General features: G+C 42.5%; 1 protein-coding gene across 1 annotated transcript; it reads right to left on the reverse strand.

The window, feature by feature from the left end:
- Positions 1-1,768: 1,768 nt before the first annotated feature.
- Positions 1,769-11,694, reverse strand: LOC120060906 (large neutral amino acids transporter small subunit 1-like). The gene is made up of 12 exons (XM_039010334.1): positions 11,616-11,694; positions 10,402-10,799; positions 10,097-10,268; positions 9,596-9,721; positions 7,543-7,648; positions 5,450-5,494; positions 4,945-5,068; positions 4,658-4,761; positions 4,407-4,503; positions 3,833-3,982; positions 2,277-2,451; positions 1,769-1,878 (listed from the first exon to the last, which is right to left on the reverse strand). Exons 1-12 carry the CDS (start codon positions 11,692-11,694, stop codon positions 1,769-1,771), a joined length of 1,686 nt encoding a protein of 561 aa, XP_038866262.1.
- Positions 11,695-14,329: the final 2,635 nt, after the last annotated feature.

The following is a 14,329-nucleotide window of genomic DNA, read 5'->3' on the forward strand; positions in this document are numbered from 1 at the left end:
CATGAATATACTCTTACAAGACAAAGATATCAGTAATCTATTTAAACGTCCCTATTCCCTATACTTCCTTGTTTACTCTATCTGTAAACTCTGTGTCTGTCAAGTTACTTCACAGTTTGTGCTTTCTGTAAGTGCAGTGACCTATTGTGCTATTGCCCCTACTTTCCTAGCGATTCAAGAATTCAATGAGGATTTAAAAAAAATATATATAATAGGAGCAGTTAACATTCTATACTGCATTGTGTTCCTAATTCAGTAACATGCACATGTTTGTGCTAATATTTTGTGCCTCCAGAATTTCATTAAGGCTCTATTCCACCCATATCGTGAAAATGTAGTGCTAAAGCCCAACAGAAATGTGTAGGCAATGTTCCCGTGTTGGCATTCATGGTAAACTCTGGATATGTCGGCTCAATCAGAAATGACCTTCACATTTCTAATGCTAAATCTGTAATGCTTCAGCGATACGGATTGTATAGTGCCCTTAGGTGTTTTGTTTTTGTTTGTTTTTTGGCTTGAACTGGTCTGGCTTGGGGTCAGAAAAGGTTTGGACTGGGGTAGGGAAAGCTGATCTTAGATCTGTACGTGCAGTAATCGCTCATTCGAAAGAGAAAAGACCCTTCAATATCCACTAATGATGCTCACAACATGACAAAAGTATACATCAGTAGCAAAATTGTCATGTTGGCTGAATGTTGATAATCACATTTCTGGCATGAAATCTGTACAAACAATAAAAAAAAACATTTATCAAATGTAATCGCTGAATATAATGGTTTAAATGTATGGAAACCGGTAGCAAGTTGAGACAAAGAAAATTGACAGGCTTAATGCCATATTCATAACTGCTGGCTTAAAACCATGACATAAAACAATATTTACGAAGATTTCATAAAGCCATGGTTTGACATGCTTTTATGTGTACAGGGCATTGGGTATCAATACAAGCAACTGACTTGTGTGACTACAATCGTAAGGCAACATATCAGAACAGATATCATATCAGAAATCCACTTTGCACAAATGTGCTTCAAATAGTAATCTGTCGAATAAATGAGTTAATGATTTGAAAATGTAGCAATACAGTGCACAAATAGATGTTAAAATTGTAATTGTACATTTTTATCATGAGTGCAATCATGTCAAAGGGAAATTAAGGTAGTTTACAGAATGTGTGGTATGAGTTACCTGAATAAATTCATGGGTTTATCATAGATTGATGGCCATTGCTCAATCAACTTAGGTAACCAGTAGCTAGTTCCTTCAACTACACTGAGTTACAGACATACCGTCAGTTAAAGTGGGGGTTAATAGTTAAATAATTCAAAAGTCAAATATGTAATTATCTTTAGTTAGATGAAGAACGTTTTAAGACAAAGCAGGGTATTGTACGCATTCAAGATGCCTGGATGATTGTCTAGTGAACATACCAACACATATGACTCCTGTTAATAGAAATACATTTTCCTTTTTAGCTTAATTCAGGCCTATTGAATACTGTGCAAAATAGGTTAAAACATATGAAACGTAAAAAAGGTTAGTTTAGGAAAAATTTGAAAAAGTTTGAAAGTAAACTATATGACTGAAAAGTGGAATTGAATTGCTGGAGAGAGTACAAAGAGACAATACAGTAAGAAAATGCATGTAAAATACAAAATATGTACACCGAAGCAATTCGCTTAAACCCCTACTTTACCAAGAGTCATGGAACTCTGTAACAAAAGCAACAATGAGTGTAAACATGTAATGTTCCAACTAAAAGATTGACTCAGTCATCCTTTGTTGTTTCGACTTCTTCAGCTACTTCAGCTGCCTCCTTCTCTTCACGTTCTTCTGGAACGGACATAAAAATCTTCTGGCAGAACAGAGTAAAGATCTCTGAAAATAGAAAAACACACATTTCACATGAGTTATTTTCTGGTAGTCTAAAACTGAAGGCCACATTTAATTTGCAGGAATGGAAAGATTGCATGTAGAAACGTGTAAATGGGACTATTTTAAATTACCTTAACGTGTATGATTGTTTTTCTTTCAAACCCTTATTTACTTTGTATGTTCAATTTCATTTGGGTTTAAACATGCAAACTTTGCATTTGAGTAAAAACTTCATACAAATATATTTGACTGGATATTAACCTTAGACACAAAACAGCTTGTTACTATACGTGCAAAAACGCCATTTGCAAACCAAAAAAACAAACAGGAACAAAGTCTCCGGCCTTGACTTTGCAGTACTGTACATACAGACAGAAGAGTCAAATGTATATCCAGCTCACCTAAGATCTTCTTTACAATGTGGGGCTTCTTCCACTTGTACCCCAGAAGATAGGCGGGGATACCAGTGAGGATGATCCCACTGCCTATCAGGCACTCGAAGGGAGCTGCCCAGAAGGACACCACGATCATGAAGACACAGCCCAGCACAAACACCACAGGGACCACCAACCAAATCTGCCAGGGAAAATAAGATAAGATTCATGTACAGAAACCCAATGGTTACTGGATGAAACAAAAATGAGTCAGCTTCATATCACTTCAAACGTTCTATCGTTTGAAAATATTGAAAATATGTATTTCCCGGACGTTGAAATCAAGCTAATTGTTGGTTCTGAATGAAAGTTGAAAATCATGAATTTGTAGACGTCTATGTTTGGACCACATCAAGACGTTTATAATTGGTTCAGACTTGGTCCGGAGCGGACCAAAAACCAATGTCCGTGGATGTGGGCCAAGGCCAGTCCAGAACTACACCAAAAAAAGAAGTCCAAAAGGTATTGGCATTCCTGATGCCTGTGACTAATCAATTTGGCTATTTAAGCTCTAAATATCAGCTACCCAACTTTATCAGGAGTTATCGCGAGCCTATTTGCAATGTGGTTACACGGCGTGAAATGCAGAAGTATTTTCTTTTTCACTAGATCAGCTTGTCAAAAACGGACAGATTCAAACTTGAAACCACTGACAATGGGTTGAAACTCCTGGACAACAGTTGTGATTGTCCATTATATATTGTCCATTTCTCTTTGACCTGTCCTGTTTTTATGATATTTTGTTTGATAACATGACAGCACATTTTTTATTTGATAGAGCGCAATTTAGGTCAGGCTATTTGATCAGAGAAACCTGCATGATGTAAAAAGTGTCCATCTCATTACATTGTCATACATTTGATCTCCTGCTGCAGAAAAGGCCACATACTCTTTCTACCATGTCCTGTATCTGCTACATGATTTATGTTAGATCCATTTTTTGGATGGAACGTTGGTGGAGCGCTGCAGAGATGTGTCTCTCCAACAGCACGCTGGAGAGGCACGCTGGGAATGGACAAGCAAAATATATTGTGCCCCTTCCTTTGACAAAGTGGGTACTGCTTATCAAAGGGCGGCATCAGCGTTTGCCCAAAAAGCCCATATGCCACTGGTTGAGAGAAATTGTAATTGTTTTTGGGCAGAATTATGTGAGGTTTTATGTGTTGTGGTTGGAGGTGCGTCTTCTTCAGTTTAGCTGTCGATCAGCCTAATCCTGCCTAATGACGGGGCCGGCCTGAGTAGGGCCATAAGACATATGCCCTGTTCAATACTTTTGAAATACACTTATCTGACATGGCATAACTGGTGAAAGAAATGTATAGAAAATCTGGTGTACACCAATCCAGCCATGTCAGATCAGTGATTACTTCAAGGTAGGGATGAAGGAAGGATGCATTTGAAGAGTATTCAAACCATAACCTGAGCCTCCCAATGAGCAAAATTGGTTGAATTATGTATTTTCTAAATTTTTGAAATGTATTTTCAACTTCTTGTGGCCATAGAGCTGTGTACAGTAACAGTACCTTGATGGGCCTCCTGAGCTCTGGCTTGGTCCAGCGGAGCCACAGCAAGCCGGCGATCGCCATGCCCACACACAGCCAGGTAAAGAAGCTGAACAGGTTGATGACCGAGAAGATGTCCTTGGACAGGGCGTAAAGCATGGACAGGAAACACTGCAGGGAGAGGAATCATATATAGACATTGGGCTCATGTATTAACCCGAATTCCTCATTTCATTTTGTGATAGCTAATTGCGTCCTCCAGCTGCATAAGTACGTAGACTATACATTTGCCTTTACTTTACACGTTTACTCCACACCCAACTTTTCTTCAGTGAAAGGTTACCATTAAAATGCAGTAAATGTACCACTTTATTGATATATATTTTTTATTGCAATGGAAAAAACTACTATTCAGTTACTATGTAAGATGTTTAGATGTACTGTATCTACAAACTAATAATCTGTGCCAGATTGACTTGAGTAGATGACTATGATTATAGCGTTGCCCAATTCTGGGTTCTGAAATGTAAAATTCTGTCTAACCAAGGATGGCATTACATTTGAGATCAATTCAGGGACCAATGGCAGTACTCACTGTGAAAATTAGGGAGGGCACTGGGGTGAAGAGGTCAGTGTGGACCAATCCCAGTGCAGCAGGGAGCTGACCCTCTCGAGCGCCAGCATAAAATAGCCTATAAGAAGAGGCAGACGAACCCTGATGATTGAGTGTTCTGCACTCAGCATTTTGATCAAATCTCTTTAATTAAAGTATCAAAGGACTGAATTAAAAACACACAGATACAAACACCCTTTGTCAAGATATCTGTGTGTTGATTAGATACAGACCGTGCCGAGGTGAACAGGCTTCCGTTGACAGCTCCGAAGCAGGACAGGCCCACGAAGACAGGGATGAGCCAGGACATCACACCAAGATGGTATTCCCCAAAGATCTGCAATGGGAAAGCACTACCATTGAATACTCTCATTCCAATTCAACATCTCAATGTATTATCTTGACCATTATTATGCTGTCTGTTACCTTTTTGTTAGCAAAATAAATGGCAGGAACTAAGGTAATATGAGCTCACTGTTTTCCTGCTCCAAAACGTGATCTTTAATAAAGCCATCCTTACCACAGCTACTGCCTCGGACTCAACCATCACACTCGGGGGGATAGTGGTGAAGTAGGCCAGGTTGGTCAGTACGTACACCACGGTCACAATGGGCATGGAGATAATGATGGACAGGGGCAGGTTTCTGGAAACAAGGTCATCAATTAAAGATCATGTCATTGGGGGCATTCATAATGTGTCAGCCAATCACATTTGAGGTTCAGAGTCAACAGTGTGATGTGATCTAATATTTGTGTTTAAATTCATGCAATTTTATGACTGTATTCAATGTGATTACATTATGAGTGTGATATTTGATAAATACTGTATATTAGATAAGTAGTACTGTGATGTGTCTTACTATCTAAAATGTCCCATGGTTCATCCCATGATTCATCACCTCCATACAGTCAATCAAGTGCAATTAAACCCAATCAAAATGTAATAGGATAATCATACACATATTGACAGGGTAGTTATTAACTCTGTACAATCCTCAACAAAACCTTAATCACACATAAGTCACCTCTCTGGATTGATCATTTCCTCTGTCACGTAATTCAGGTAATTCCTAAAGGAGAGGAACAGAACATGATGCATTATATTCCAACATATACAGTTGAAGTCAGAAGTTTACATACACCTCAGCCAAATACATTTAAACTCAGTTTTTCACAATTCCTGACATTTAATCAAAGTAAAAATGTCCTGTCTTAAGTCAGTTAGGATCACCAATTTATATTAAGAATATGAAATGTCAGAATAATAGTAGAGAGAATGATTTATTTCATTTATTTCACACATTCCCAGTGTGTCAGAAGTTTACATACACTCAGTTAGTATTTGGTAGCATTGCCTTTAAATTGTTTAACTTTGATCAAACATTTTGGGTAGTCTTCCAAAAGCTTCCCACAATAAGTTGGGTGAATTTTGTCCCATTCCGCCTGACAGAGCTGGTGAAACTGAGGCAGGTTTGTAGGCCTCCTTGCTCGCACACGCTTCTTCAGTTCTGCCCACACATTTTCTATAGGATTGAGGTCAAGGCTTTGTGATGGCCACTCCAGTACCTTGACTTCGTTGTACTTAAGCCATTATGCCACAACTTTTGAAGTATGCTTGGGGTCATTGTCCATTTGGAAGACCCATTTGCGACCAAGCTTTAACTTCCTGACTCAGGTCTTGAGACGTTGCTTCAATATATCCACAATTGTCCTACCTCATGATGCCATCTATTTTGTGAAGTGCACCAGTCCCTCCTGCAGCAAAGCACCCCCACAACATGATGCTGCCACCCCTGTGCTTCACTGTTGGGATGGTGTTCTTCAGCTTGCAAGCCTCCCCCTTTTTCCTCCAAACATAACAATGATCATTATGGCCAAACAATTATATTTTTATTTCATCAGACCAGAGGACATTTCTCCAAAAAGTACGATCTTTGTCCACATGTGCAGTTGCAAACCGTAGTTTGGCTTTTTTATGGTAGTTTTGGAGCAGTGGCTTCTTCCTTGCTGAGCAGCCTTTCAGGTTATGTCGATATAGGACTTGTTTAACTGTGGATATAGATACGTTTGTACCTGCTTCCTCCAGCATCTTCACAAGGTCCTTTGCTGTTGTTCTGGGATTAATTTGCACTTTTCGCACCAAAGGACGTTAATCTCTATGGGGCAGGAGACGTCTCCTTCCTGAGCGGTATGACGGCTGCGTGGTCTCATGGTGTTTATACTTGCGTACTATTGTTTGTACAGATGAATGTGGTACCTTCAGGCATTTGGAAATTGCTCCCAAGGATGAACCAGACTTGTGGAGGTCTACAATTTCTTTTCTGAGTTCTTGGCTGATTTCTTTTGATTTTCCTATGATGTCAAGTTTGAAGGTAGGCTTTGAAATACATCCACAGGTACACCTCCAATTGACTCAAATGATGTCAATTAGCCTATCAGAAGCTTCTAAAGCAATGACATAATTTTCTGGAATTTTCCAAGCTGTTTAAAGGCACAGTCAACTTATTGTATGTAAACTTCTGACCAACTGGAATTGTGATACAGTCATGCACAAAGTAGATGTCCTAACCGACTTGCCAAAGCTATAGTTAACAAGAAATTTGTTGAGTGGTTGAAAAACTAGTTTTAATGACTCCAATCTAAGTGTATGTAAACTTCCGACGTCAACGGTACATTACAGCATCTGATATTAGATCCGTTTAGATTAGTAGAATCAACCTTCTATAGCCTACACACTGGAATTAAATCCAGAGTATATAACAAGCATCCTGTGATCAGTTTGTGTCCACATTCTGATTGTGTAGGTAGACAGTCAAAGCACATGCTGTCACTGTTGTCACAATGTAATAGACATGTTTTTAATACCATATGTAGATGCATTGAACCATGGATCAATTGTGATCAGATCATCTTGATTAACGAAAGTCATATGATAATACCAGGGTCGTATTCACTACGCACAAAATAGAAGCAAACGGAAGCAAACTATTTGAAATTGTCCAATCAGAAGTTCTTGTTTACACTTTCCATTGCATATGGCTTTGAAACATTTTGTTATGCCGGAACCTAATATGACTCAGGTGTAAATGTGCCCTATGTGGTGTTGCAAAGGCCTTACCAGCCACCAAAAGCAAAGAGTCCACTGTATAGAGCCAACACAATGTTGTCGACTCCCCATTTGCTGCCTTCAAATGCTAATTCTGGTGTCAGGTATGGCACATCACCTGTTTAGACAGACAAGAAAGCAGCATTAGACGTCACTACTTGGCAAAAGGAACTGACTCCAACGAACAACGAACTGAGAATATAAACAGTATATTAAATGCATGGATGTTTGCTGCATGGAATATGGTAGACACACGTGTACACACGCACAAGTGAGCGTTTTAATATGAAGCCATATAAAGTCACAATTGTTGTGATGATTTGGCCCAATATGTGTTGCCTTTGCACACTTGCTCTGTATGACTACATTTGACTGATAGAGATTTTGAAAAAGAAAATAGCTTTTTTCGGCATAGGCTGCACCCTCCAAACACCTAACCCTGGGTTGGTCCATCTGCCATTGATGCGCTGAGAATATAATAATGTCTGGGAATTGACATTTTAAAATGAGGAGGTACACCTTTTTGATGATAACAAACGTCTATCCACTCAATTATTCACATAATATCCAGGCCAGTGAAAAGCCTACCATAGAGGCCTACATCAGAAAGGGAACATGCTGTCAGGATTGGAAAATGGAAAATGTTTGTTTTCTAATCCATTGTCTTGTCTACCTGTTCATTTTAGTTGTAAATGACAGCGCTTCCATTGCTAGGATTGCCATAGAAGCACTGCTTAGTGTACTGTACCTCTCTCTCTGCCCCTCTGTCTTTCTAGCTCTCTCTCGTCCCTGAACAAGCAGAAGGGTGCATACCTTGGAAGAGTTTAGTCCTTATTGACCATGTTGGAATAAATGAACGTAATCTCTAGAGGAAAACAATGAGACTCCTATGAGTTGTGGCTATTTGTGCTCATCCAGGCCTACATCAAAGGTGCAGTGGCGATAAGATGAAAAGAGGGTTTTACAACACTGCAAAACGGCAATTTCATCAAGATTATTTTTAAATAGTTGTGTTGATTTTGAACTCAACAAGATAATCTACATACCAAATTATCCACCCATGCGGTAAGATCATTTATCTTTGGCAAATATTTACCTTGCTTATTTTCAAGCATATATTGGGAGAAAAGTGGGGTAAAATATACTAACTTGCTTTGTAACAGAAACCACATGTCCTTGACTCCTAAAAGGATAAATGTGGGTACAATGACACATTGACATAATAAAAGTGAAGAGGGGAGCTGGACCCCATCTTAGAGTAGTATGCAGTGGTGATTGCTGATCTCTCTATCACTGCTCTCTTGTGTGCACAATATATCTGTACAATGTAAAGCTATGAGTCTTGCCTTCACCATGTCCTGTCTCTCTTCTAGAATCTACATGAGAGGTAGAAGATGCTAGAGAGAGAAAACTGAAACAGACACCCCTTCTTTTCAGATGGCAGAGGGTTCATATTTCCCCGTCCTCCACTCTAGTCTTAAGAATCTTAAGAGCACAGCACAAGGAACAAGCTCATTGGCTAGTTATTTTTTTTTTTTATATAATTTTTTCTTCTTCTCTGCATTGTTGGGAATGGATTTGAGAACAGCATTTCACTGTTAGTCTACACCTGTTGTTTACAAAGCATGTGACAAATAAGATTTGATTTGATTGATTTGTTTTAGTTTCCATGGCAACCCTATGCGCAGCACCAAGGTAGCCGGTGTGGTCTTGTGGCAGCGGGACCAGATGTAGTAGGGAGAAAAGGGTGGCTGCACAATGTATCATCGATGGGTGGGTTGTCTTTAAATACAAAGCTATTTTGCTAGGAATTCATGAGAGTGCAGATGGTTTAGCTATTTCGCAGACAGTAGGCTATGAAATTTCAAAATAATTTTCAGCTTCACTTTAGTATTTTATGAAGAGATGGTTGCAAAAACACTGGATAATACACACGACTAGCTAAGCCGTGGTGAATTATGTATAACAAGCACGAACCTATAGACAGGATGAGAGGATGTGTCAGACGTGTGTCCGACTTACCCACAGACACCGGTACATGTGTGCACTGGGTGTGTGAACTTACCGGTTCCGATCTGAATGAAGCCGAAGACGATGATGATGATCAGGGCCAGGAGCTTGGACACAGTGAACAAGTCCTGGACCTTGGTGGCAGCCCGCACGCTGATGCAGTTCACAAAGGTCAACGATGCTGACCGAGGGAAACACAGGGTTTGATTGACCCTCGAATGTAAATTGCATATGTTTATGTTTTTTTATTATTTTATGAATGTAATTTGTTATTTAAAAATACATATACAGCAGAAGTGAGAGAACATCAGTGGGGGAAAACAGTCCTTTAAAAAAAGGCATAAGGGAGGCCAGCAAAATAGTAATTGAGTGAATAAAGAAGTAGTAGCGGTAAACAAATATTAAATCATGCAGCTGGCTAAGAAACACCTGTTTGGTTGATGTGTGTTGCAATACGTGTCAGTATTTGTATAGTTCACTAATAATATTTTTTAAAGTATTATTTCTGCAATGTACAGGCCACCCCGATTCTGGAGGTAGAGACGGTTATACTCACTGAGGCAGAGACAAGCGATGAGCTTGGCGGCACTATCGGGCACACTGCAGTTTGGGTAGAGGGGTTTGAGCAGGTAGGTGGCGAACACCAGCGACACCACGTACTGGGAGGATGGCCTGATGATCAGCATCTCCACCCACAGCTTGAGGAAGGCGGCAAGCTCACCGTACACCTACAATACAACTTTATTTGTCCAGCTGCAAACAACAGAGTTTTGTCTTCTGCTTGTTTCTCAAGCCCCGCAGATAGAACACAGACACACACAAACACAACCCCCAACACAACCACCCCACCCCCACACACACCTCCAGGATGTAGGTGTAGTCTCCGCCCGACTTGGTAATGGTTGTACCCAGCTCGGCATAGCATAGGGCGCCCATGGTGGACACCACGCCACACACGGCCCACACCACTAGCGAAAGACCGGCCGAGCCCGCCTCCTTAACCACCCCGGTGGGTGTGATGAAGATGCCCGAGCCGATGATGGTGCCAATGATCATGCCCACACCGTTAAAGAGCGTGATGCTGCGCTTCAGTTCAATCTTGCTGCCTGCCGCCTTGGCTGGGGAGGAGGCCTCTGCAGTAGGGGTGGTGGCTTCCATGGCGTCGGCAGCCGTAGGGGTAGGGGTGGATGGGGAGGCAGGCTTGAATGGAGGCTTGTCTAGCGACGGAGGCTGGTCAGGGTTGTCCGGAGCCGCCTCAGCTGCAGGAGGAGGGGAAAGGTTGAGGGAGGAGGGGGTGACAGGGTGGGAAAGAGGGGGACAGGGTAGAGTTCATGAAAAGGGATTGCTGGCACTCTCCTCTCGATGATAGTTCAGGAGTTGAGCAGCACATTGACTTTACATTGCCCTGTATTGTAAATAGACTGAACAGACAGGGAAGGAATTGATAAGCTACGCCATGAAGGGAAAGTAGGGTGATGTAAGCACCATGACTTCTATTGGATGCTTATGAAAATCTGTGGTTTATAACACAGATGCCATCAGATGAATGCCAAGTTGACTAATACCACTACAGTGCATCTTCGAACCTGTTTACCAAGACAGACTAGATCTCATTAACGCATTAACGCAGAAATGTTGAGTGTTTGTCTGTGTATGTGTATGTATATGTGTGTGGGTGTGTGTCTGTGTCTGTGTCTGTGTATGTGTATGTATGTATATATATATATATATGTGTGTGTGTGTGTATAAGCGCTGTCATAGGCCTTTCAGACAGATCAATTTCACAAGTCAAAACATATCCCCACTCTTAACCTCTCAGTAGCTCTGCAGCAAATCACATCATTAGAAAACCCTAGCTAACCCCCATACCACCTAAAGATAGCTGTGCCTGAAAGCTGTGCATGACCAAATACATATATAGTACATGAACATCCAAACATAAATGCATGCATTGCTGCACCAGATTATGCAGTAGCCTGAGCATCTGATGCAACTCTGCACCATGTGGTATCTAGGCTAGGCTACAGTATGTGTGTGTGTGTTTATGTGTGTGTTGTGCTGAGGGGGGTACCTACCCTCCATCTTCTCCTGGCCCTCGGTTGCCGTCTTCAAGCTCTCCTGGCTGCTCCATGGTTTCAGCTCCGGCTCTGCCATCCTGTTGTTCGTTTAGCCCCTTTATCTCTTTTACCCTTCCTTTTTTGCTCTCTTCCTCCTAGCTAGGATTCCCTTACTGTCTCTCTTTCTCACACACACCCTCCCTCTGTTTCTCTCCTCCTCCCTCTTTTTCTCCTGCACACTCTCTCTATCTCTCGTCCCGCTTGTCTCCCTCTCTCCAGTGTGATAGTGAGTGCAGGAGAGGTAGCAGCAGACCTAGTGTGGTGCCTGATGTGGTGATGGTGATGCTGCCACCTAGCCTACTTCTGGTGAATGATGGGAGAGATGGAGAGCTCAGCAAGAGAGGGGGGAACTAGGTCATTGTCAGCTTTTGGAGGGACTGCAGCCACGTGACAAATATTTTTGTGCCGTGTGTGAGGCAACGATGTGTGTGTGGCTGTGTGCTTTGATGCGAGCGTGACACACGGACAAAGAATGCATAAAGCTCCGGCACTCCACCTAGTGGCCATGACAGGGAAGTCCATTGTCTTTGTTCTCTCTCCCATGCTGAAAGATGACTGGGGGAATAGAATGGGTCATATAGAACGCATCAAATCTAATTTGATGAAGTCTAAAGCCCCAAAAAGCCATCTTGGATGTCACTCTCCAAATGTATACAGAGAGTACCGCATTTCCCTTGGGATACAATCCTTCCAGGAGGATACCCTTTGACCACCAGTAGGCCTAATTAACAACTGCAAGTCGTACTATCCAATAACGATTCTACGGAAGTAACTACAACTTTTTAGCCCTCATATCTGGATATGTGTGATTGAATATGAAGTTGAAACCCTGCATGGCTGTCATTCTAAGTCATCAACTGATGTATCTGACGTATCTCCACTAGATGGCACTCTTACATATGCATATGGGAGAGATAAAGTGGTTATGGCTTGGGATTTCTTGCTGCCCATTCCTGTTAGCTACATACAGAACATTTGTTCTAAGCTGACTGCACAAGTGTTCTTACAAACCAGTAGTGCATTTTCATAAAAGTGCATTGGAGAATGAGCCATGTTCTTTTAATGCGCTAGTATTACTTGCATACCTATCACACTGCCAAAGGTGACTTGTGAGTACCAAGCTCCGATCCATGACGAAACATCTCATCTACAGATGGTAATGCATGGACAGGTTGCATAATATAAAAGGTGATAAGGATGAATCTATTACACCAATATATTTCAAATAAGGAAATTACTGTAGATGACACAAGGTGGTTTCCAGCTCTTGGGTTGCTTGCTCCGACTGACCTTTAGTTTGGGGATGGAATCCGGATGACAGGCTGGCCGACGACCCAATAAGGATGCAAAATGCCTTCCAGAACTGAGACGAGAATGCTGATCAGAGACCATGTCTACCGGGAGTCCATGGATCCGGAAGACATGCTGCACCATAAGCTAGGCTGTCTCCTTGGCAGAAGGTAGTTTGGGTCTTGGAGAACCGGTCGACTACCGTTAGAATGACAGTGTTGCCATCAGACGGAGGGAGCCCAGTGACAAAGTCCAGAGATATGAGACCAGGGACGATGAGGAACCGGTAGTGGCAGCAGGAGGCCAGAAGGAGCTTGCCATAGAGTCTTGTTTTGAGCACACATAGTGCATGCGGTGACAAAGACGTCAGGGACCATTGTGGGGCACCAGAAATGTTGTCGAAGGAAGGCTAGGGCCTTCTTCAGGTCCAGGTTGGGAGCGTTGCGCCTCACGAACCAGATTCTCAATACCCCTATCCACAGTGGCAGCAAGGCATGAGGCAGGGTGAATGGGTTCGGAAGTAGAGGGTGTGGCAGAGGAACTGTATAGGTGGGGGAGTGCATCACGCTTCACATTTTTAGACCCAGGATGGTAGAAAATGGTAAAGTTGAATCTGGTAAACAGGAGGGCCCACCGGGCCTGCCTTGAGTTGAGGCGCTTGGCTGAATGGAGATATTCCAAGTAAGTATGGTTGGTCCAGACCAGGAATGGCTGTTCTGCTCCTTCCAGCCAGTGCCTCCACTCCTCCAATGCCATCTTCACTGCCAGGAGTTCTTGGTTGCCAACATTGTAGTTCCTCTCAGCAGGATGGCACAGGGATGAAGCTTCTGGTCCTGGGCAGATCGCTGGGAAAGGATGGCCCCCTCCAACATCCGGAGCATCCACTTCCACCACAAATTGACGTGACGGGTCCGGGTGGATGAGGATGGGTGCTGTTGTGAACCGATGCTTCAGGTCCACAAAGGCTTTGTCGACAGCTGGAGACCATTTGAGCGGTACCTTGGGGGAGGTGAGTGCCGAGAGGGGGGCCGCCAGGGTGCTGTAATCCCAAATGAAACGGCGGTAGAAGTTTGCAAACCCAAGAAACCTTTGCAACTGCACCCTGGACGTTGGTTGAGGCCAATCCACCACTGCTTTCACCTTTCCAGGATCCATCTGAACATTGCCCTCAGCAAGCGGTGGAACTCACACTTCTCGGCTTTCACAAACAATTGGTTCTCCAGGAGGCGCTGAAGGACCTGTCTGACATGGAGTACATGTTCTTGGGCAGATCGGGGGAAAAATGGATGTCGTCCAGGTAGACGAACACAAACCGGTTTAGCATGTCCCGAAGCACATCATTGACCAAAGCCTGGAAGACAGCGGGGGCATTGGTGAGTTCA

This window comes from Salvelinus namaycush, chromosome 16 (genome assembly GCF_016432855.1).
Source record: "Salvelinus namaycush isolate Seneca chromosome 16, SaNama_1.0, whole genome shotgun sequence".
NCBI classification, from domain to species: Eukaryota; Metazoa; Chordata; class Actinopteri; order Salmoniformes; family Salmonidae; genus Salvelinus; species Salvelinus namaycush.

Coding starts and splice junctions, on each gene's coding strand:
- LOC120060906 (XM_039010334.1), bottom strand. CDS start 11,694: ATGGCAGAGCCGGAGCTGAAACCATGGAGCAGCCAGGAGAGCTTGAAG. Junction 5,069..5,449: donor GAAATGATCAATCCAGAGAG/GTGACTTATGTG, acceptor CCTTGTTTCCAG/AAACCTGCCCCTGTCCATCA. Junction 4,504..4,657: donor AGCCTGTTCACCTCGGCACG/GTCTGTATCTAA, acceptor CTCTTCTTATAG/GCTATTTTATGCTGGCGCTC.